The sequence below is a fragment of the Ctenocephalides felis genome, unplaced genomic scaffold (assembly GCF_003426905.1).
Source record: "Ctenocephalides felis isolate EL2017-DRISC unplaced genomic scaffold, ASM342690v1 CF-g0.4_SCAFFOLD_01604, whole genome shotgun sequence".
NCBI classification, from domain to species: Eukaryota; Metazoa; Arthropoda; class Insecta; order Siphonaptera; family Pulicidae; genus Ctenocephalides; species Ctenocephalides felis.
Window position 1 is genome coordinate 49,119,016 of NW_020537758.1, and position 23,590 is coordinate 49,142,605.

Sequence of the window (23,590 nt, forward strand, 5' to 3'; positions counted from 1 at the left end):
TAGATAGGTGAGTACTTGATACTTTAAGGGGGTATTCTACTGTAGAATTTTGAAAAAATCGAAATTTTTTTTTCCATATTTTCAAAGTTTAGTTATTCAGAAATATGTCATTGGAAGTCAATTTTCAAAATTACTATTATTTCCTGAGTTATATCCGTTTTAGTGACGTGGCCTCGGTTCGGGTCCGACCGAGTCTCAAAACTTTGAACGCGTTTTCCTCGGAGCTACTTTTTTCGAGCTGGCGGTAAAGATATCTCGAGTTCTAATGAACCGATTTACTTCAAATTTGGAGAGAATCTTCTCTATACATCGCTTTATCGCATGGACATTTCCCAAAACTATAACTTTTCATTTAGTATTTTTAAAAAATTCGGAATTGTTAAAAAAAACATGAAAAAAAATTTTTTTTTCAAACTGCCGCCATTCAAACAAAATTTTTTTTTAACTTATCCAAGGTTCATACGATAGCGGCATCTATAAAAATTAAGAATCCATCTATTTTTTATGTTTCGGATCACCAGGAGCGTTGGAATCATGCACGCCAGGACACCCTCTTTTTTTGAGCCCCCACTTTGACAGCTCATAACTTTGTGAATTCTAATTTTTTTTTCTTTAATATTTTTTTATGTAATAATAAAATATCAATAAACAAATGATAAAAAAATCGATAGTAAAAATATTATTTGCTTCCTTTATACAGCGCTTCAAAAACCGGCCAAAATTCATGCTTCTACAGTAGAATACCCCCTTAAATTCGTGTCTGCCAAGTAGCTGACCTGAAATGCAACAATAAGTGCGGGCGTATTGAAGAACTTGTCTGGCGAGATAATGAAGTTTAGAAAACACATTACTACGTTCGAAGTGATGTATTGGTGACAACTCGTTCTATTCGTATCCACATGCTTTCAAACAAGTGTGGAACTGTGTTGGATTTGCATTTAGATAGGTTGTAATATATCAACAAAAATCTTCGGTAGATTAGGAGAATGATCTACTATGCTCTCATACGGAGTCTGATATCTTTTCTCTCTGATATAGTAGGTACATTAATGACTAAGTTGGTAGAGTGAATTAAATTGATTTATAGTATTTTTTGGAGAAAATTGTGATTCACAATATATAGTTCATATAACTAGAAAAAGAGTCTAATTCGATAATTGTAGACTGCAGACAAGAAAATGAACAAAAACAACAGAACAAGTATGTAACTGTGTTGGATTTGCATTTAGATAGGTTGTAATTAGGGCTTCCAATACCGTACAAAAATCTGAATACCGGTATTCGATATTTGAAAAATGAAATTCCGGGATCCCGGTTTTAATACCGGTATTGTCGATGAAAAATTAAATAGTTATATTTTTACTTACTTCAGTTGTTATATTGACATATTAACAAATAATATATGAAATCTAACAAATATTGTGCTGAAATGAGTACATATTATTTATTTATTACATAAGGAGTAGAAGTAGATAGAAACAAAAAAACGTGTCAGTAAAAAATATATATTTTTCTATGTTACATTTTACATTCTACATTTATAATAAGAATTAATTATTTATTAATATATTTAAGAAAAGAATAAATTATAATTCATGGCTAATGTTTTGCTTAATAAAATATGCTCTTAAGAAACATAAACAATCAATTGTTTGATCATCAAGCTCTTTCCGTCTTTCCGATTCTACACTTGTTGGTACAATTGTAATTAAGAAATTATACATATTTTGTAGGTTCGTTCTTTTTATTCCTGTTTTTTTTCAAAAAAAGTAATTTCATCTTTTATTTTTCGTTCTAGACTTGGAGTTTTTTTAACACACACACGGGTGAAGTATTTATTTTAATATTTTTTAATTACATACCAACTTAATTAACTTTGGTTTATATACTCACTTATAAATATCATAGGTTCAAATTAAACACAATATTTACACAATATTAAACACACTATTGTCTTCATATAAACATTTATTTTCCCGCAACTTTAAGATGTTATCTACACGAAATTTACACAACTGCCTACTTAAAGTTACATTTCGGCTTTATATAACATTTTATTTAGTTTAAGGGAATTCCCTTGATTTTGAATATGATCAATAGAGTTTTTTTATATGTGTGAGTGCAAATCAAGTTATTACCCGTTCGGATTTCTCGGGAATTACTGCGATGTGTGCAATTCATCGATAAAAGATTATTACAATATTGACTATTCTTATGTTGAATGCAATAGAATTGAGAATATGATTCATTACGTGGTGTGTTTCTACTATATTAGTTATTAATATTAACTAATTATAACAATACCCTTCGCAAATTCTCAAATTGTTGTCAGTGACACGCAATTTAAACAACTGCCGTTCTTACTTATGTAAAATGATTTATGTATAATAAATAAAGAATTATATCTCATCGATTGTATATTATGTTTAAAACTTATTGATCGTGAATTCGAAGTAGGAACGAGGCACGTAAACGCATAATAACTTTTGTAAATGAACCCTTTTATTAGCTGGCCGTCACACATAATATATAAACAATCGCTTTATCTTGCCGACACCGCTTGTCGCTTATCTCACTCAGCTGAGTCAAGCACACAATACATAGTTTGGAAACTAAAACTTGATATGTATTTTGCGCAAGTTGAATTTTTGATAGAATACTGGTAATACCGTAATACCGGTATTATTTGCATCAATACCGGTATTGAATACCGGACAAAAATCGCCCGGGATCCCGGTTTTCGGGATTACGGAATCCCGGTATTGTAAGCCCTAGTTGTAATATATCAACAAAAATCTTCGGTAAATTAGGAGAATAATCTACTATCCATAGTCAATTGCTTATTGGAGCAATTACTACAATTTTTTTTCTTCTTTTCTTTCTTTTACTTTCTTTATTTTTTTCTGTATTTTTTTATCTATTTTTATTTATTTATTTATTATTATTATTGTTATTTTTTTTCATTTATTTCTGTGATTATTATTATTATTATTATTATGTGTAATTTAGCCATATAACTCATAGGGTATGTAAATAACTCTGATTGTTATATAATATGAAAAAAAAAAAAAATCTACTATGCTCTCATACGGAGTCTGATTTCTTTTCTCTCTGATATAGTAGGTACATACATTAATGACTAAGCTGGTGGAGTGAATTTAATTGATTTATGGTGTTTTTTTGAGAAATTGGTGATTCACATTATATAGTTCATATAACTAGAATAAGAGTCTTTTTATCAAAAAAAGTCTAATTAGACAAAAAATTAGGAGTATAATTGTAGTTGATTGTAGAAAGTAGTAGCATGACTGCAGACAAGAAAGCGAACGAAAGCAACTGATTTTTTTTGCGAAAACAAATAAACAAATTTAACCCTGATTGAATTGTATATAAAATAATCATATCTTGGTTATAACTATTCATTCATTCTAATCTAACGTACGATGAGACAGAAATTCATCTCTTCTCATCTTACCTATTGCAAGTTATAAAACTTATTTTTTAAAGTAATGATAAAATATATTGTTAATAGTATTTTAATAAGATTTCAATTACCCTGGGGAGGTTTGGAGTATGATTATAGAAAGTGGTATGATTGCAGATGAGAAAGTGGATGAAACAACAGAATTTTGGAATACAATTAAAAAAAATAACTCTGTAGTAATTGCATATGAAATAACAATTTCTTAGTTGATTTTGGTTGATCGCAATGGATCTTTCACAATCTAACCAGCAGCAAGACAAAAATTTCTTTCCTTTACAAGTTGCAAAACAACAAAATGGATTTTAAAGAACACTTTAAAATGCAAGTCTAAAAACTATTTGATATTTTTGTGATATCGTCAGTTTTGCTTCAGCTACGAAGCAGTGCACATCGTTCAGTTATACCTGCGAATAAACCGGTTTTCTACCTGCAGTATTTACGTACCCTGTACGGGTACGTGAATTCAATAATCAAACTATTGTTAAGCCATTGTTATCAATAGAAGTTATTTAATAGTGCAAGTGAAAACAACAGTGTTTGAAGCATGACCCCGGCTGGGGTCAGCAATCATGAGTGCTCAAAAGTCGTTTACAAAGCGCTTGAAACCCTAAATAATGATAATGAAAGTGATTTCGACAGTATGGAGGAAAGCGACGAGTTTGGTGACGATCCTATTTATGATCCTATTAACTATCAACCAAGTACATCGAATGCCAATGTTGATTGGCAAGTTGTTAATCACAAGAAACGAGCAGCAACACCCACGGAGTCTAGAAAACAAGCCAAGGTAGTAGTAACGAAAGACTACTGGCTTAAAGCTACTACTCCAACCAGAAATTATTATGCAGTTTTAGAAAAAACATCTGATCAAAATTCACCATCTCAAAACAAACAAGTGCAAAATAAAACAGCGATCAAACCTCCACCGATTTTTGTTCACGAAGTGGGAAATATCAAGCCATTGATTGAACTGTTAGAAAGCGAAGCCAAGAAACAATACACACTAAAAACTATAGGAACATCACAAGTGAAAATAAATCTTGAAAGTGCACAAACTTATAATATTATTCTAAACAAACTGAAAGAAAGAGGAACACAGATGCATTCCTATCAAGATAAGTCAAAACGGTCATTTAAAGTCGTGGTTAAAAACCTACACTATAGCACCGACTTAGACATGGTAAAAAAAGAAATAGAAGAACTAGGGCATAAAGTTGTACATATCTCTTTTCTCAGAAGTAGATATACAAAATTTCCACTAAATATTCTCTCGGTAGAACTCGAGCAAAAAGAAAATAATAAAGATTTTTACAAAATTGAATTTTTATGTAAAACAAAAGTTGAAATTCAAGCCAAACGATATTCTCGCGAAATAGTCCAGTGCACACAATGTCAAAGGCTAGGACATACAAGAAATTTTTGCCACAGAACTCCCCGCTGCGTGAAATGCGCTCAGGAACACCCAACTAAAAAATGCTCATGGACAGACAAAATAAATAGCGGAGTAACATGTGTTCTCTGCAATGGAAATCATCCGGCTAACTACAAAGGCTGCAGGGTTTATAAAGAACAGCTCGAAAGAAAATATCCAGCTTCTCGGGAAAGGCAATTCACTCCCAATAGGCAATTTATCAGTAACACAACAGTACCTGGAGTTTCGTACTCAAGGATTGCTCGTGGAAATACACACCCAGCTGAAGAGACTACTGAAGAGTCTATTACAAACAAAACGAACAACAACAATAACGACCTATCTGAACTCAAAACAATGATCAAAACACTGACCGAACAAATGAGCACAATGCTCAATATACTCACAACAATTTTAAACAGGAAGTTTTAATGGCAGGGATTTTAAGAATATGTTTATGGAACGCCAATGGTCTGTGTCAGCATACACAGGAGCTTAAATATTTTTTAATAAACAACAACATCGACATCATGCTTATATCTGAGTCTCATCTCACAGACAAAAAGGACTTTCGTATTACTAATTACCAAACGTATAGCACAAATCATCCGGATGGAACAGCGCATGGTGGATCAGCCATAATTATTAAAAACAAGATCAGACATACTGTTATAGAATCATTTTCCACTAACTACATGCAAGCAACAAATATTGCTGTTGACATATTTCCGAAAACCATTATTTTTTCAGCAATATACTGCCCTCCTAAACCTACAATCTGTCAGCAACAGTTCTTGAACTTTTTTCAATCTATTGGTAATTTATTCATCGCTGGAGGAGATTATAATGCAAAAAACACATGCTGGGGATCGAGACTAACTACTCCCAGAGGACGTGGCTTCACAAAGCAATGAACCTGCTAAACCTAAATGCAATATCCACAGGCGAACCCACATATTGGCCCACTGACTTGAGCAAATTACCAGACTTGCTTGACTTTTTTATAACCAAAAATATCCAAGAAAGCTCTATAGAAGTTCGATCCTGCCTGGACCTAAATTCGGATCACTCACCAGTAATACTAACGTATTCTCAAAACTTCAATATTGTTGCTGACAGTCAATTACTAACCAATAAATACACAAACTGGATAACTTATAAAATTTTTATTGAAAATAACCTACACTGCAACATTCGCCTGAAAACTGAAGATGAAGTCAACAATGCCATCAATCAAGTAACAACTATTCTACAACAAGCAGCAACTAATTCGACACCCAGAGATGTTAATTGCAAGACTCTCAGCATTCCTTTGGACATAAAAAAACAAATAGCCATCAAAAGAAGATTGCGTAAAATATGGCAAGTCACTAGGCATCCCGAAGATAAGAAAAGACTTAATAGAGCCTGCGAAAACTTAAAATCAACAATTAATGCTTATAAAAATGAATCTATTAGGACTTACCTAAACAACCTATCTTCAACTCAAGATACGAATTATTCGCTGTGGAAAGCATGCAAACGACTCAAGAAACCAGTTATGGCTGTACCACCGATCAGAAACCCTGATCAGTCATGGGCAAGATCACACAAAGAAAAAGCCGTACTTTTTGCTGACTATCTACAAGAAACTTTTAACCCGGCACCTCCTCAATGCAGTCGTAGCGAAGAAGACTTCATAAATGATTATCTCCACCAGGATATAAGAACTACTAACGGAGTTAACAGAACCACCTTTTCAGAAATTTCCGGTTTAATCAAATCATCCAAATCAGGAAAATCCCCAGGACATGACAAAATAACAATAAGAATGCTAAAAGAAGCACCCAAGAAGTTGATAAGATATTTAGTTATAACCTTCAATGCAATAATTAGACTTCGTTGCTTTCCAGAAGCATGGAAAACTGCTAAAATAATTTTAATTCCTAAACCTGGTAAAGACCATCATTTAGTTTCATCATACAGACCAATAAGTCTACTTTCTTGTGTATCAAAAATCTTTGAAAAACTTATTCTAAAACGAATAAACTCTGAAATACATAACAAAAACTTAATACCTAACTATCAATTTGGCTTCCGACAACAGCATTCAACAATTCAACAAATTCACAGAGTAGTTAATACAGTCAATGAAGCTCTTCACTCAAAAAATTATTGCTCTGCAGTTTTTCTGGACCTTACGAAAGCTTTTGATAAAGTGTGGCATAAAGGACTCTTATACAAACTTAAAAAATGTCTGCCCTGTAACTTATATATCTTACTTAACTCTTATTTACAAAACAGAAAATTTTACGTCTACATAAATGGTGTTCAGTCAGAAGTGAGAAATATTAGAGCCGGAGTTCCTCAAGGAAGTGTTCTAGGACCAACATTATTTCTTCTATACACAGCCGATTTTCCTGTTAATTGTAATACCAATATAGCCATGTTTGCAGATGACACATGCGTTATCGCCCAGCATCAGAATCCCGTAATGGCATCATTACTTCTTCAAGTTCATCTGGACAAAATGGAACAATGGTTTAAGCTGTGGAGAATCGAAGTCAACAATTCCAAGTCGGTACATGTTACCTTTACCCTTCGCAAAGACACATGTCCTCCAGTTAGAATCTTCAACCACACAATTCCTGCAAAAGAGACAGTCAAATACCTGGGGATGATTCTAGACAAGAAATTAAATTGGAAAGCGCACATAGTCACTAAACGGGCACACATGGAACACATAAGAAGAACTTTACACTGGTTGTTGGGTAGTCAATCAGAACTATCAGCCTACAACAAGATTTTGTTGTAAAAACCATCATAAAACCAGTTTGGACATACGGAGTACAACTATGGGGATCCGCCAAAAAAAGTAACATTCAAATCATACAAAGGTTCCAGAACAAACTCTTAAGACAAGCAGTGGGAGCTCCCAGATATGTCCCCAACTGGATGATACATCAAGACACTTGCATAGCCACAGTCACAGAAGAAATTAAAAACTATTCAATGAGACACAAACAAAATATTGACAATCACAGCAACGAACTTGCAGCCAAATTATACGACACAACTTTCGATTACAGACTGAAGAGAACAAAACTTATTCAGTTAGCACAATAAGGTTTTTAAGTTATCGTTTAGAAATAATGTAGTCCTACTCCTATATTTAATACTAGATTAGTTAGATTAGAAGATTATTATTATTATTATTATTTTTTGTTTTGTTTTGTTTAATCTAATATGTATAGTTTAATTTGATTAGTTTTTAAGACTACCTGGATCAAATCTAATTTAGTTTAACAACAATAATATCAGGACCACCACTGGGCGGCCTGATATGCCCTTTCTATTTATATTAATCAAAAAAATTACTAGATGTCATATTTATAGACAGTTGTAATTACTTAATGAAATAAAAAAAAAAAAAAAAAAAGAAAAAATTTTGTGATATATTCGACAGACAGACTAATAGAAGACAAAAACAATAAGATACGTTTCGAAATTTTGATTAAAAGATTATAAAAAATACCTAGTTGAAAGTGGCATTTAGCCTTAAGGCATGTTGAATGAACTTCCTGAAATATGTAAGAATTGACTCAATCAATAGAAATTGAAAATTAGATTTTTAAGAAATAAAGTTATCGCTTTCAATTAAATCTAAACATTTCGATTTCGAAAAGAATTTTCTCAAACGCATTCAAATTGACTGTAATTATATTAATTATATTGCAAAGACACGTGCTTGTATGCGCTAAAATTGTAAATAATTTTTTTAGTTTTTAATGAATTGATAATATTTGACTTATCACATCACAAAAGCTATTTTTGATACAAAATTTGGCTATATTTTCTCAAACTTTGATGAATTTTTAAAATTAAACTTTTTATCGTAAGGCCGTAACATTTTAGTATGTTTTATAAATCCATGATATCTATTATATTTAGCAAAAAAGGTTCATAACAATCGGCGACATTTTTTTTCTACAGTTAACTTCAAAAAAAACGGTCCGGTAGATTTATACCTAAAACTAATCAGTGTCATTCCTAACCCATATCTTTCGAACAGTTTTTGATTTTTTTAAATCGATTCAGAATTGAGAGCTAAAACGTGAACGAAAAAATTTTCAATATGTGCTTACAAAGAAACGGCTCAGCCGATCGTCGCACAAAACTGAGGAAAGGTACCTAATCCACATTGAAAAACATCGATTTGAATTTTTGAAATCGGTTCAGGCGTTTTTAAGCAAACGTCGATGAAAGTTCTAATTATGAAAAACGCTAAAAAAACCATACCCATTTTTGACAACTTTGAAGAACTTTTAAAAATAAACGATTTGTCGTAGGGCCGTAATATTTTAGTATGATCTACAAGACTATGGTATCTACGGTAAAAAAAAGTTATAAAAATCGTCGGAAAACAAATTTTTAATACTTTATTACAAGGAAACGGCCCGGCCGATCTTAACCTATATTATCTTTAAAGATTTATCTATAATTATAGATTACATCAATACTACATACTAGTTAAATAATCGAATTAAAATAGGAATCTGAACTTTATATGGTATTTGCAATAATTTGCAGGAAAAACGAAAGGACGTCTATTTAAGTTGTAACTTATCAGAAGTTTAATCATCAAAGACAAATTATTGGATACGATATACGTTTTTAAAAAACCACTATCTCATTCGGTCAGCATGATCAAATTTTTTGCCCTGCAGTTTACCATTAGACAAATATCATGCCTGGCAGTATCAATACACCTGTATTATTACTATCGTGTTATTATTGATTATTGATTCTTGAACATTGAATTATAAAATGACCTTATCAATTGGTTTTATATATCGTTCACATTCTTGATAGAAAGTCAACCTGACACCCGTGCAGGTAGCCTAATTGAGTTATTACTATGATTACTGCAAAGAATGATTATATGATACTTGACACGCATACCAAAGGCACACTATTAATTTAATAAGTTAATACCGCCGAGCTAAAATTTGTTTTTGTTTGCGGTTTAGATAGTATATCTTATAATTATACAAGATTGGCGACGGTTCCAATTAGAATTAATAACGAAAATATCATATCATACTTGAACTAATCATTTGATTTTGCAATGGTTCAGATAAATTGCAACTCATAACATTGCAATTTTGAGTAACACTCTTCCTAAACATGGTGGTATATGATATATAATTATCAAGGGCTTCGGATAAAATAAATATTTTTTCTGCTTTGAACAGTTTCAATACCAGGCTTAGGTAACGAGAGTTCCTATTAAAATTAATAAAACTATTTTTTTATTCAGAGGTTCCAGAAATCGATGTCTAATACCAAGCAGGAGTACAACATAATATCATTTGGAAATATAGATTGTAATATGAATTTTATCACATACAGGTAGGAAAAAAGTACTATTCTGGACGTCCCAAATTGGAGAACCTTATTTTCGTGATCTTGGATGAAGTAAAATATCATAGTTAATATAAGAACTAATGAAGCATTTATTAATATAACAATATATTAAAACATGACATAATTCAAAACACTTGTTTTCAAAGTGAGGTATATTTTTATGTTTATTTCCACTCTTGTGAGGTTGGATTCTGCTATCCTGGACATCTATGAGGAGTACTATGGACATTTGACTTCTAGGATCAAGGATATAGAGTCTTGTCTTCTTAGGATCTCTTCATCATGTGGTGATTCAAGGCTAAAAGGAGTCACAGAGGTTAGTGGTATGAAATCTTAGTAGGACAAGGCTCATGAATCTTGAGCAGATCTCAGATCACAGATTATCACTTGGTACATGTTCTAATACAAGTTTCTAGTAGAATTTCATGTATTATTCAAAAATAAAATTTGCATTATCAATGCAGACAACTTGATTGATTATCAGGAGAAAAACAAGAGGGATTAATCAGGATCAACAATCTAATTGTAAGAGACTAATAACTGTAAAAAGTTAAGAATTGTGATAGTAGCGTCATTTGCACTTTAAGATAAACTTTAACTAAAGGTCCGATTCTGCCGTAAAATAGACCAATGTTATAACAAGGCTATGCTATGTAGCAGTTTTCATATAAAGTGGTACTAAAAACTGTCAAAAGCCTATGTGGTTGCTGTGCAGTCAGGCGTTTCAGATCGAAAACATAACCTAGAAAACGCACAAATGTAAAAAAAAAAAAAGTTTTTATCATAATTGCATCTTTGAGTTATATAACTCATGGCTTGATAACATATGAGTGAAGTTGCATCTTCTGTGTGAAACGCCTGATCGAACAGCAAATACATGGCATTTTGATAGTATTTAGTAGCATTTTGAATAAAAAATGAAACGTAACATAGCCCTGCCATAACATTGGTCTATTTTACGGCAGAATCGGTGCATAAATTTCAATTGTTGTAAATTTCATGCGTTAATGGCGCATTAAAAGAACCTGAGACCTGATACAAATGAAATTGGAATTTATATAAATTATGTCATGGAATTATTAATTCCCCATTAATAAAGTAATATCACAACTGTAACTACAAGTTGTTTCTAATACAGTAGAACCCCAATTATCCGAATTAATGGGGACCAGGACCGATTCGGATAATCAAATATTCGGATAATCAAATATTCGGAGTTTTTTTTTAAAATTGCCATTGGAGAGAAGAAAAGTGCAAGTTTTGATATTGCATTATTTTTTTATAGAATTAAATGAAAGAAACATGACATTTTCACATGTTTTAAATATAAATAAAATGTACTTATGTACAAGTTTAGAAATAAAAATCATTGTTTTGTAAACATCTCCGTCAAATCAAAACAAACAATGTGCCTACACTAGCTTCGCTGGTGGAAGAATAATAGCGCACTTAGACTTTTTTTGGACATTTTTTTTTCTGAAAGTGATTCGGATAATCGGCGATTCGGATAGTCGGAGTTCGGATATTTGGAGTTCGGATGATTGGAGTTCGGATGATTGGAGTTCGGATGATTGGAGTTCGGATAATTGGAGTTCTACTGTATAAAAAAAATCTATTATAGTCCAGGCGCTGTAGGGCATCGAGTATGCATAATATGAGGACCGCCAACTCTCTTCAGATTTTTTTATCTGAGATGCCAAATAAAGAGAAAGCCCAAGTTGCCAGTTGGTTTTTGTTTGTTAACATTTGCTTTTTAACATTTATAACCTGCGCCGACAGTTCCAGCGCTTTCATTAAATAAAATATTGATATATCAGTAAACCTAAATAATATATTATATTATAGGATGTTATTACAAATAAAAGTAAAACATTATTAGTTTTATACTGCGTCGAGCGCTACGACCCATGGAGGCTTGGGTAAAGTAAAAAGGCAGGTACAGGGAAATACTTGGGATTCTCTTCATTTGGCATCTCAGATAAAAGAATCTGAAGAGTGTTGACGGTCCTTATAATATGCATACTCGATTCCATACAGCGCCCACCTTATTACATGACTACACAAAATCAGAAGGATTACTGAATGCACTTACCTTTGGGTAACAAAATCTTGAAGTATTGCACAAAAATATATGTCTATCAATCAATCTTTTTACTTTTTATTCAAAATAATAACCGATATCGTAGGAAACTAATCATGTCATAATTAAAAATTACTGAAACTTAAGCTACATTTATAAAGGCCGAATAAAACATTTCACTTAAGCAGGTGCAATAGAATCTTATAAGAATTGATTACGATGTGCTTAAAACATGCACAATATTGATAAAATTATAATAGATTTCAACAAAACACTGTAATTATGTATAGATTTCCAAGATAAAGTAAGATTAACATAACCATAACAAAACAGTGAGCGATTAAAATACATTTGCTGGATTTGGTTCCAGGATATGTCAAAAATATTTGATTCTAATAGGTTGGTAAACATTAAAAATTTATTATTATAAAATGGTACAATTATTTGTTGTCTGTGAAGTTAGTATTGAACCTGTTTAGTTTTGAAATGTTTATTTGACATTTAAAATAAAATAATAATTAATTAATAAAGATTAATTTAAAATTTTAATGACTTATAACCACTTAATTTAGAAGTGTTGTATTCAAATTGTGTAAAAAGTGAAGTGAAACAGTGTTGACATTCTTGGAATATTTTGTTCTACATGTTTGATTAAGGTAGGAATCTTTATTTTGGATTCTTATTAGAGTAAATATTTCATATCAAATCACAAAGTAATTATTACTTTTCTTTTATACTCTGTTATAAATGTTGTCGTGCCTAATATTTTATACTTACTCTATGACCTTATCCAAAAATTATGATTAATGTATCACCTTCTCATAAGATTTTGTATGACTTTGCATGTCAACTGTTTTATCCTAGATTGTTTTATCTGACATAATCTAGCAAGGTATGTAGTTTATTCAAAATACAAATTATTTTAATATCTTTATCACTTATTCAGCCCTAGTAATTAGTGCTACGTCTTTCATAAGATTTCGATTTTTCTTGATATCATTTTTGCATCATCGAATTACACATTCTGTTGAGAAGCATTGGCTACCTATAACTTTTTGATTGCATATGTTCTTATCTTCTCGCATAGCCTATATATGTCAATTTTTTTTCATTGCCTATGATTATGCTTACTGCTCTCATAATTTTTCAATATTCTTCTTAAGAATCCTTTTTTTACTTGTCTGTATTAGTTTAGATTTTGTAGGCATTATAAAACTTTTTTTGACTATTTAATCAGTAACAGTAGTTTCCTTTCTGCACATATTTTGCAAATCAAAATATTTGTCCAAGTTTTTTGTAAATATTTGCTTGTACGTAATGTATAAGGTTCCAACAGCGTAAAATTAAATTTTAAAATAATACGTCATCATTGTGAACAAATACATTTTTTTAAATATATGAATTGATTATACATAAAAGGATAAAATATATAAATCATAACATTTAATAGATTATATTCTTATTGATTACATTGAATTTTACCTATTAACATCCAGCACCTTTATATCTAATTAACTTTATTCTAAATTCAAAGAATATACTACAAAAATGAAAAATGTTTCTGTTTCAAAGTTGCTTGAATCATAAAGTTTGAATTTTGTACAATATATTTTCTAGAATTCTTATCTATTTTAATACTTTCATAAACTGGCTCATATGATAACAATAAAATTGACTTCATTATGCAATGTCCAGTATAAGGACAACGTCAGATTAATAAATCCATTTTAATTCATAGTAAATGTGCAACAGTTTAATATATTTCTCCATATTTATAATGATTGATTTTTTCGCACAGACTTTCTTAAACTACTCGCATTTGTTTTTTACTGTAATCATTATTTGGTTCGTTTGATGAATTAAATATAATGCGCTTGTGAACACTGAATTTGCTCTGAAAATAAAGATATTTGTTAAATGTGCAATATTTTCATGTAATCAGTTTTTCTCATAAAATAAGCAATGAAACTCACTGTCCCTCCTTGAAATACTCTTTCAAAGTATTACTAAATCTTTTTGAATACTTCACAAATTCACGTTTACGTTGCTCCAAGGCTTGCTTTGCTGGAGATCCTGGCAGAAAACCAGAAACATCATTCACAGCATCCAGAAGCTTCTTTATAGCACTGGCAATTTCCCTATAAAAAGTTATATTTTGACATTCACGTAACAATAAGGTTACTTAGATTAGTTTTGCATTTAATTAGATTTTTACTTAATACATACTTGATAGTTTCAAGAAATGTTTTTCTATCTGTAATCTCATCTGGTATTCGACTTAAAATCCGTTTTAAAGCAGCCGATTTTCTGTTTAATTCTTGAAAGGCATCTTCGGAACGACTTAATTTATATTCTACAACTATTAAAAAATTCAGTTAATTTTAGAATTACAATCAGTAATTCTCTAATATTTTAATAATAAATTTTTCTATCTCTAATTTTCTTTTCATACCATCAGTGTCTGAAATCTGCCCTTGCAATCGCAAAATGCTTTCATTGACATTAAGATTGACTTCAGCTCGTCTCAGTATACCTTGCACGAGTTCTAGACTTAGGCCTGGGTGTGCACTTTCGGCTTTTGTCAATGCTGATCTAAGGGTTTGTGAAGCGGCCCTGTCTCTTCTTTCCAGCTGTAAATTATTGTTAATCATCAGCAATCGCAAAGACACAGAAAACTTGAAATTATTGCCTTATTGTACAGTAATAATAAATAATAATGGGGTACTCTGGCCTAGGGCAGGTCCGAGAGGCGAATTAATTTTCAACTCGAATTAGGAAAGAATAGTGGAAGTTCTATTGCTATTACACAGCACATTGCCTGTAAACGGGCTAGTTTCAATTGGAAAAGTACTTTCGATCTATATTTTTAAGTAAAAATTGATATCACTGCGGCATAATATCAGGGGGCTTGAACAACCTTGTCAACACAAGAAAGTATGCTTAACTTTTATGCCATAGAAAACCCATTAGCTGCAATATCAGTACCTATTATAATTTTAATAATTGGAATCACATTTTTATGAATCTCAGTCTTAATGAATTTCAAAATATCTACAATTGTGATCAACATATTGATCATAATTCTTTTTCGAATCATGATGAATAATATATCACTATATTTTAATAATGGATGCAATTGCTAGCCTCAATATTATAATACTATTGTAATTATTGATTGTAATCCTCTTTCTGTAATCCTATCATCTTGTTATAATATGACACTACATCTCAATAGAGAACAAAATACATCTACTGCGAAAATCTTAGTCTTGATCTTGTAATACTATTGTAAATATTGATGAAAATTCTTTTCGTAATCCTTTTAAACTATATTTCAATAACTGATAAAATACATATATTGCAAAATTGTTAGCCTTGATATTATAATACTATAGTAGATACTGATCGTTATACTTTTTTGGTAGACCTATCATCTCGTTATAATATAACACTATATTTCAATGACTGATAAAATACATCTATTGGGAAATTGTTAGCCTTGATATTGTAGATACTGATCATTATTTATTTATTTATTTATTTATTTATTTAAATATATAGCCCACAGATTACTCCAAGAGGACTCAAAAATACAGTTATTTTACATAATGAATAACAATTAAAATATAAACAAAATTACAATATAAAGTTATTAACTTAAAATGCTTACATAAAATTACATATAATGCAGAATGTAACAATATTATTTATAAACAGAATAAGATAAAATAATGAGATATTTGAAAAGAAAATAAAAAGGTTAACTTGTGCAGATGGTGATTATTTGATTAGGTGAAGTGTTGTGAATATCTATTTCATTATTAATTAAGTTAAAGTTAGAGGACATAAGTAGAATAGGCGAATTTAAGAGAGAATTAGATTTAGGAGTAGGATAATTGAAAAATAATTGTGAACGCGTAGATAGCCTTGGAACATTAAAGGATAGTTGATTAAGAATAAGAGGACAGTCTATAGAATTATTGCAAAGTTTAAATAAGAACATAATTGTACAGATAAATCGACGTGAGGCAAGGGAAGGAATACCAAATTCTTTTAGTAAAGTGTTGTGGTCAAAGCCACATTCAGGCTAAATTTTATATGTTTTATAATAAAGATATTTCAGAAATTTTCGCTGAACCTTCTCTATCGCATCAGAGTTGTTGGTTTGATGAGGATACCAAATAATCGAACCATATTCTAATTTTGAACGTACAATAGAATAGTACATGCAAAGAAGCGCATTGGTAGATTTAAATTGTTTACAATTTATCAGTATCAAAGCTAAAGATTTGTGTGCTCTATTACAAATATCAGTTATATGATCCGTGAAAAACAAACCAGAATCAAATAGAACTCCTAAATCTAAAATTTTATTACATCTATCAATGCTGGTGTTAGAAATTTTATAATCAAAAAGTATTGGAACGCGTTATACTCTTTCGGTAGCCCTATCATCTTGTTATAATGTAAAACTATACTTCAATAATGGATAAAATAAAAAAATTGGTTGTCAAATATCTCCCTTCCGCCTTTTTGTATTATAAACCAAGAGCAAAAAAGCGGAAGGGAGATATTTGACAACCTATTATTAAATACATCTATTTGGAAATTGTTAGCCTTGATATTATAATATTTTTGCAGATATTGATCATAATACATTTTTGGTAGTCCTATCATCTTGTTATAATATAACACTATATTTTAATTAATAATAACATACATCTATTGGAAAACTGTTAGCCTTGATATTATAATACTCTTGCAGATACTGATCGTTTATAATGTTGTTATTATCTTGTTATAATGTAATAATATATATCAGTAACTGTTAAAATACAGCCATTTAAAAAATTCTAGCTTTGATATTGTAATACTATTGTAGATACTGATCGTAATACTTTTTCAGTAGTCCTTTCATCTTGTTATAATATAACACTACATTTCGATATTTATTCGATATTATTTCATCTTGTTATAATGTTACACTATATTTCAATAACTGATAAAATACATCTATGGGGAAATTGTTTACCTAGATATTATAATACTCTTGCAGATATTGATCATAATACTTTTTTGGTAGTCCTATCATCTTATTATAATATAACACTACATTTTGATAAAGAACAAAATACATCTACTGGGAAATTTTTAGTCTTGATCTTGCGATACTATTGTAAATATGATCATAATTCTTTTCGTAATCCTTTACTGCTATTGAAATATAGTGTTATATTTTAACAAGATGATAGGAGTCATCTTGTTATAATATAATACTATACTTCAATAATGGATAAAATACATCTATTAGGAAATTGCTAGCCTTGATATTGTGGATAATGATCGTAATACTTTTTCAGTAGTCCTATCATCTTGTTATAATGTAACACTATATTTCAATAACTGATAAAATACATCTATTGGGAAATTGCTAGCTTTGATATTGTAATACTATTTTAGATACTGATCGTAATATTTTTTCGGTAGTCCTATCATCTTGTTATAATACAATACTATATTTCAATAACGAATAAAATACATCTATTGGGAAATTGTTAGCTTTGATATTATGATACTATTGCAGATATTGATCGTAATAATTTCTGGGTAGAGTAGTCCTATCATCTTGTTATAATGTAAAACTATATTCCAACGGATAAAATATAATACATCTATTAGGAAAATGTTAGCCTTGATAGTGCAATACAATGGTAGATAATATGAGATTATAATCATATAGAAAATATTGTATTCCAAATAAAAATAACCGAACATTTAGCATTATTATATCTAAAGTTTACCTGTGAAAGAATTGGGCGTAATAGAACTGGAAGCACAAGGGAAGTGACAGGAGCTTCATCGCCCATTGTCATATTTGGTGTTTATATTTGAAAATTCTTGATAAGATATAGTAACAAAATTTTCTAGCATCGGATACTATATTTAAATTTTATTAAAACCCACACAACAGTCTTTGTTTTCAATATTATTGACAAACGTTCACAAATTCCTTTCGTGCGACTGCTTTGACATTTGTGACTGTCAAAATCAAAATGTCATACTGCAGAACTGTCAAAAAGAGAAAGTTATCGAAGAAATGAATATGAAGATGTTATAAAAATTATATTGAATTAATTAATAGAAATGATCTGATTTATTGGTGTATTTTATACTCTTTTCAGTCGTTAAGAATAAATTTTTAACAAGTTTTTCTGCATGCACGTGCCAACATTATGTCAAAAATGACATTCTGTCTGTAGATTATCTAATTCCTAACCTCAAAAATATTTGCTTACACCCGATCATACTTCTAAGAAAACTGCCTTTAAAATGAGTTATGATCTACAGAATGAAGAGAGTGTTAAAGAATACTTAGAGAATTTGGGTATCGAATATAGATTCGGATGTTATCACGAAAAAAAGCCCGAAGTTTGCCATCTACTAGCAGATTATTTCGAAGCAATCAAAAAAGACTTCGAAAAAGCTGGCAAAGTCTACCAAACTAATTGTGATGACTCCGGACATGGTAAATCTTGTTTCAAATTTGGCAGCTACTCTCTTCTCGGTAAGGGTGTGAAAAAAACTGATCACAAAACGGCTGTGAACTACTTCGAGAAAGGATGCAAATCTGGTGATCCTGATGCTTGTCTATATGCTGGTCTTATAAGAACATCTAATACGCCAATTCCTGAAGTGGATCACCAATTTGAAAATGGTCTTCGAATGCTAGAAAAAAGCTGTGATAGTAAAAATGGCAATGCTTGTTATTATATGTCCGGATTATACATGTCGGGTTATGATAGCACTAAATTTGCTAATAGAACAAGTGAAAAGGACTCAAAGAATATTTCCAATTTTAAACTCTTGAAAGATATGAAAAAAGCATTTGAATTTTCAGAGAAAGCTTGTGCATTACGAAATATTTATGCTTGTGCTAATTTAAGTCAAATGTATCGACGAGGAGATGGTGTAGTTCAGAATGATGAACTTGCAGATAAATTTAAACAATTAACTTTAGATATGCAAGATGAAATAAAAAAGCAGCAACCAGAATTGTCTTTCCAACAGTAATGTTGTTTGTATATTTTTTTTATTCATTATAGTAATTAGAAACTATAATATGTATTATAAAGTTGTAGATGAGCATTTGTATATTGATAGTTATATTTGTTTATATATTTATAAATAAATATTAGATTCATTAAAATGATATTAGATGAATACTTGGAATTATTATTTGTATTTAAAACCCTTCATAAATCCATTTGATCAAATCCTTTGATATCGGAGTATTCTGAAACTTGCTATATTTTTGGCTAGTTGACTATGTCTATAAGTCTATATATCATTTATCGCTCCATTCATTTTGAATTTTCTAGTTCAGCAACATCAAATATGATTATGATTACTTAATAATTCTTTCATCACAGTTTCATCATTTAATTCGTTTTCATTACAGCTTTAATATAAACCAGTAAAATAAAAACCTAAAAAGCAACAATTTAAGAGCCAGAAAAAATATTAAAAATAGTTACCTTTTCTGTTACCATGAATGCTTCAAATTATATTTAACTTCATCGTTTTTTTACAGTTGTTATTCCTATGGTTTCCATAATCTTTCTGTATGATCTCACACTATTATGAACAACACTTTTTTAATGTCATATCACACAAGTGAAAAACCTATTTCACAATTTTATTTAATCATTATACTTAAAACAAATTGCTGGTACTTCCCGTACCGAAAATTACATTTTTTGAAATAAAATATTTTTTTTTTTGAAGTTTGAAAAATTAGATTCTTGAGAATTTTGAAATTTCCTTGAAATTTGCAACCCATTTTCAGAACAATATCGCACTGAGTTAGCTGCGCAAAGACGAAGTATCGAAGCGCGGAAGCGATGAGTCGCACACTAACGGATGACCAATGATACGGAACCCATAAAAATGTAAACAAAATTTGTTTTTATTATTAAAATCTCTAAAATACCTGCTTTTGGCAAAAACTAATCAGAACGTCTTCTTATCAATATGAATCGTTTTTTGAATTATTCAAATCGGATGATTTGTGTTTACGAAATTGTGGACGAAAAATTGTATTCAAACATACACACATACAGATATTCAAAAACCTCTGGTAAGTAAAGATATTCAAAAATTTTTATTTTTGATTTTTTTACGATTACTATAACCTCATCTACGGGAAGTTATATTAACGGCAAAATGTATTATAAAAATATTTGGTTATAGATTTTCCAAAGCTTATGAAGAAATTAATTTAAGATTTTTTTTATTTGAAGATTTGGTTATAAACATGATTCATCTATTTTGTTTAAGATATACTTTTTTAATTTGATATGATATTTAGGATATAAATTTAAATGCGTTCAGATAACTTTTGGGCAAGATTTGTAATGATCTTCACTTTATACAATGCGCATTTAAAATTTCTTTTTGATGCTCGAGCTTCTTTTATTTGTTATATTTGTTTACTGTAATAAATGATGAAAAGTTGATATTTTTTTTTCATATAATTAACTTAGCATATGGTCACTAAAAGTACTAAATCCAAAGTTAAAAACATTACTCTAAGTAATTGTAGGAACTAATTTAACTTTCACCGAATTCATAATCTACTACGATTATAATTTTTTGAATTTTATGACAAAAATCGTATATTAATACAAATTATTGCTCATAATTGAATATATGTCTATCAAATTTAAAGTGCAAAAAGTTATATAATCACACGATCTGAAAGATTTATGGATATGACATAATTGGGAACAAAATCAAGAGCAATGTTAAAAAAGAGAACTGAATATCATATCGCGATTTAAGCAATGATGAATATTGAATTAGATTGAGGAACTAATTAATGTAGAAGTCTGAACGAAATTGAACGTATATCGAAATATATGACGAAAAGAGAGGTCTATAAGTGACTATATAAAAACTGAACATTGATCGATTATTTCATTTTGAAACTCTCATTCACAAGAAATGAACAGATCTACAATGAAATTTCTAGTAAGTTAATAAATAATTAAATAAATCAATATGTATATTAAAAATTTACACTTTATAAATTATATTATATAGATTGTACTAGTCGTTGTTGCCTCTGCTGTTTACGGCGAAAACGATAAGAAAATCTCCAAACGCGGCCTTCTTGGTTTAGGAAACACTGGATTGCACGAACATGGATTGGATTACGGTGGATTATCCGGCGGTCATGGACATGCATTGAATGGCGGATTTTTAGGAGTTGGCTTAGGCGGAGGTTTATCAGGCGTGGGTTTAGGTGGTGGAAGTTTAGTAGCCGCTGGATTACTACCCTCTCATGGTCATCAAGTCAGCCACACCGTATCTGTAAACCGAGTAGCAATTCCAGTAGCACATCCAGTTCCAGTACCAGTAGAAAGGACTGTTCATGTCCCTGTTCAAGTACCTGTTGCCTACCCAGTTGACAAGCCCTATGCTGTCCACGTCCCCAAACCGTACCCAGTCCAAGTTGTTAAGAATGTGCCAGTCTCTGTGGACCAGCCTTACCCCGTACAAGTACCAGTCCCTGTCAAGGTTCCAATTGTCCACAAAGTAGCCGTTCCAGTACCAGCTCCTTACCCTGTTCCAGTCCACAAGGCTGTCCCAGTTCCAGTTCACACCCCAGTTCTAGTCAAACATCATTTACATCACGATTATTCAGATCATTTTGGTCACCATTATTAGAAAAAAGTAGTCTTAAGTATTACATAATTTATAGTAAAAATATACATCGTTTAGTTAATAAAAAAAATAATTTAAACTTATGTTTTTTCATTTAGTCTTTATTCGGTTATTGTATTTAGTAGATAATATACATATTTATTTATTTTTAGTCCACAAATTTAACAAGATAATTGACTTGGTTTAAATTAATTTAAAATATTTCTGTGATTTTGGCAGATCACATTCCTTAGATGGTTTAAACAAATTTCAGTAAATTTACTCATACTCATCATTACAAAAAATAATCTTACACTCATGATCTTTCGAAATATGATTGGGATTTTCAAAGTTATCCACTATATGGAATATTTGTAAAATTTATATTAATCTTATAATAATTAAATTTTGATAAATTTAAAAATTTAATAATTTTGATAAATTATTAATTCGATTACGTAAATAAATTTTGTACGATTATCGGTCAAGTCGATACGTTGAATTTGAAAGCTATATTAGCAACAATATGTCAATTTATCGAAACTCTCGCACACATATTGATTTCAATAATTATTGTTTTCGATAAATATGAAATAATAATAAATTAAGATTGAATGAATGAAGTTGTACGTAAATTGCTCATGGATAAAAAAATATTCTAAAAGTTACAAATTCCATAATTTTTAAAGCCAAAATTTAAATAAAGTTTAAAAATTCAAATAACAAATGCTTGAATTCAAAACAGTTGATGATGTTCATCTTCTACAGTTAAACTAGTTGGTATTGGTATTTTTCCTTAAGGCAAGTTGCATCAATAAAAAATAAATTAATTTATGAGTGATTAAAGTATGAAAACGAACGAACACGTTAACTCGGAATATTTTCTAAGAGCAAATTTTAAAAAATCAACAATTTTTATAATTGAACCAGTATCCGTAAAACTTTAATGATTTAGTATGTTCATTAAGACCAAGTACTCTATCGTTATACCAAGTAAATCGTCTAATTTTAATTTGAACAAACGTCGAAAAAACTACTCATTTTCTAAAACTTTGATAATTTTTTTGAAAACTACATGCCGTAAGGCCATAATATATCAGTAAGTTTTATAAGACCATGATATATATCGCCAAAAAAAAGTTCAATAAAAACCGGCTCAATTTTTTTTTCAATAGTTAACCACAAGAAAACGTCTCGGTAGATCTTCGCCTAAACCTAATCAGTATCATTCCCAATTAATATCTATCTTTGATTTTTCAAAATCGATTCGGTAGTATGTGGACGAAACGTTTAACACTTTTTTCTAAATGACAATTAAACGGCTTGACAGATCGTCGCACAAAACTGACAAACGATAGTCTTCGTCAAGATACATCAAGTGGCTTTTAAATTACTGAAATCGGTTCAGGCGTTTTTGAGAAAACTTCGATTTACGGCGAAAAATCTGTTTACATACACATACACACACACATACTTTTTCCAAATTTGGTCTCATTCGATTCAG

At 30.3% G+C, this 23,590-nt stretch overlaps 3 protein-coding genes across 3 annotated transcripts; 2 read left to right on the top strand and 1 right to left on the bottom strand.

Moving 5' to 3' along the window:
- Positions 1–14,155: 14,155 nt before the first annotated feature.
- On the bottom strand, positions 14,156–18,521 carry LOC113372967 (programmed cell death protein 10-like). Its single transcript, XM_026613297.1, has 5 exons — positions 18,183–18,521; positions 14,834–15,011; positions 14,608–14,740; positions 14,355–14,519; positions 14,156–14,275 (listed from the first exon to the last, which is right to left on the bottom strand). Exons 1-5 carry the CDS (start codon positions 18,252–18,254, stop codon positions 14,191–14,193), a joined length of 633 nt encoding a protein of 210 aa, XP_026469082.1. The 5' UTR covers positions 18,255–18,521; the 3' UTR covers positions 14,156–14,190.
- Positions 18,522–18,578: 57 nt separating this feature from the next.
- On the top strand, positions 18,579–19,519 carry LOC113373051 (cytochrome c oxidase assembly factor 7 homolog). Its single transcript, XM_026613387.1, has one exon. The coding sequence runs from the start codon at positions 18,712–18,714 to the stop codon at positions 19,450–19,452; it is 741 nt and encodes a 246-aa protein (XP_026469172.1). The 5' UTR covers positions 18,579–18,711; the 3' UTR covers positions 19,453–19,519.
- A 1,865-nt stretch (positions 19,520–21,384) lies between these two features.
- LOC113373904 (cuticle protein 79-like) lies at positions 21,385–22,110 on the top strand. The gene is made up of 2 exons (XM_026614169.1): positions 21,385–21,411; positions 21,484–22,110. Exons 1-2 carry the CDS (start codon positions 21,385–21,387, stop codon positions 22,108–22,110), a joined length of 654 nt encoding a protein of 217 aa, XP_026469954.1.
- Positions 22,111–23,590: the final 1,480 nt, after the last annotated feature.

Coding starts and splice junctions, on each gene's coding strand:
- LOC113372967 (XM_026613297.1), bottom strand. CDS start 18,254: ATGACAATGGGCGATGAAGCTCCTGTCACTTCCCTTGTGCTTCCAGTT. Junction 15,012..18,182: donor TACGCCCAATTCTTTCACAG/GTAAACTTTAGA, acceptor AATAATTTACAG/CTGGAAAGAAGAGACAGGGC. Junction 14,276..14,354: donor GAGTATTTCAAGGAGGGACA/GTGAGTTTCATT, acceptor CTTTATTTTCAG/AGCAAATTCAGTGTTCACAA.
- LOC113373051 (XM_026613387.1), top strand. CDS start 18,712: ATGAGTTATGATCTACAGAATGAAGAGAGTGTTAAAGAATACTTAGAG.
- LOC113373904 (XM_026614169.1), top strand. CDS start 21,385: ATGAACAGATCTACAATGAAATTTCTA. Junction 21,412..21,483: donor GATCTACAATGAAATTTCTA/GTAAGTTAATAA, acceptor TATATTATATAG/ATTGTACTAGTCGTTGTTGC.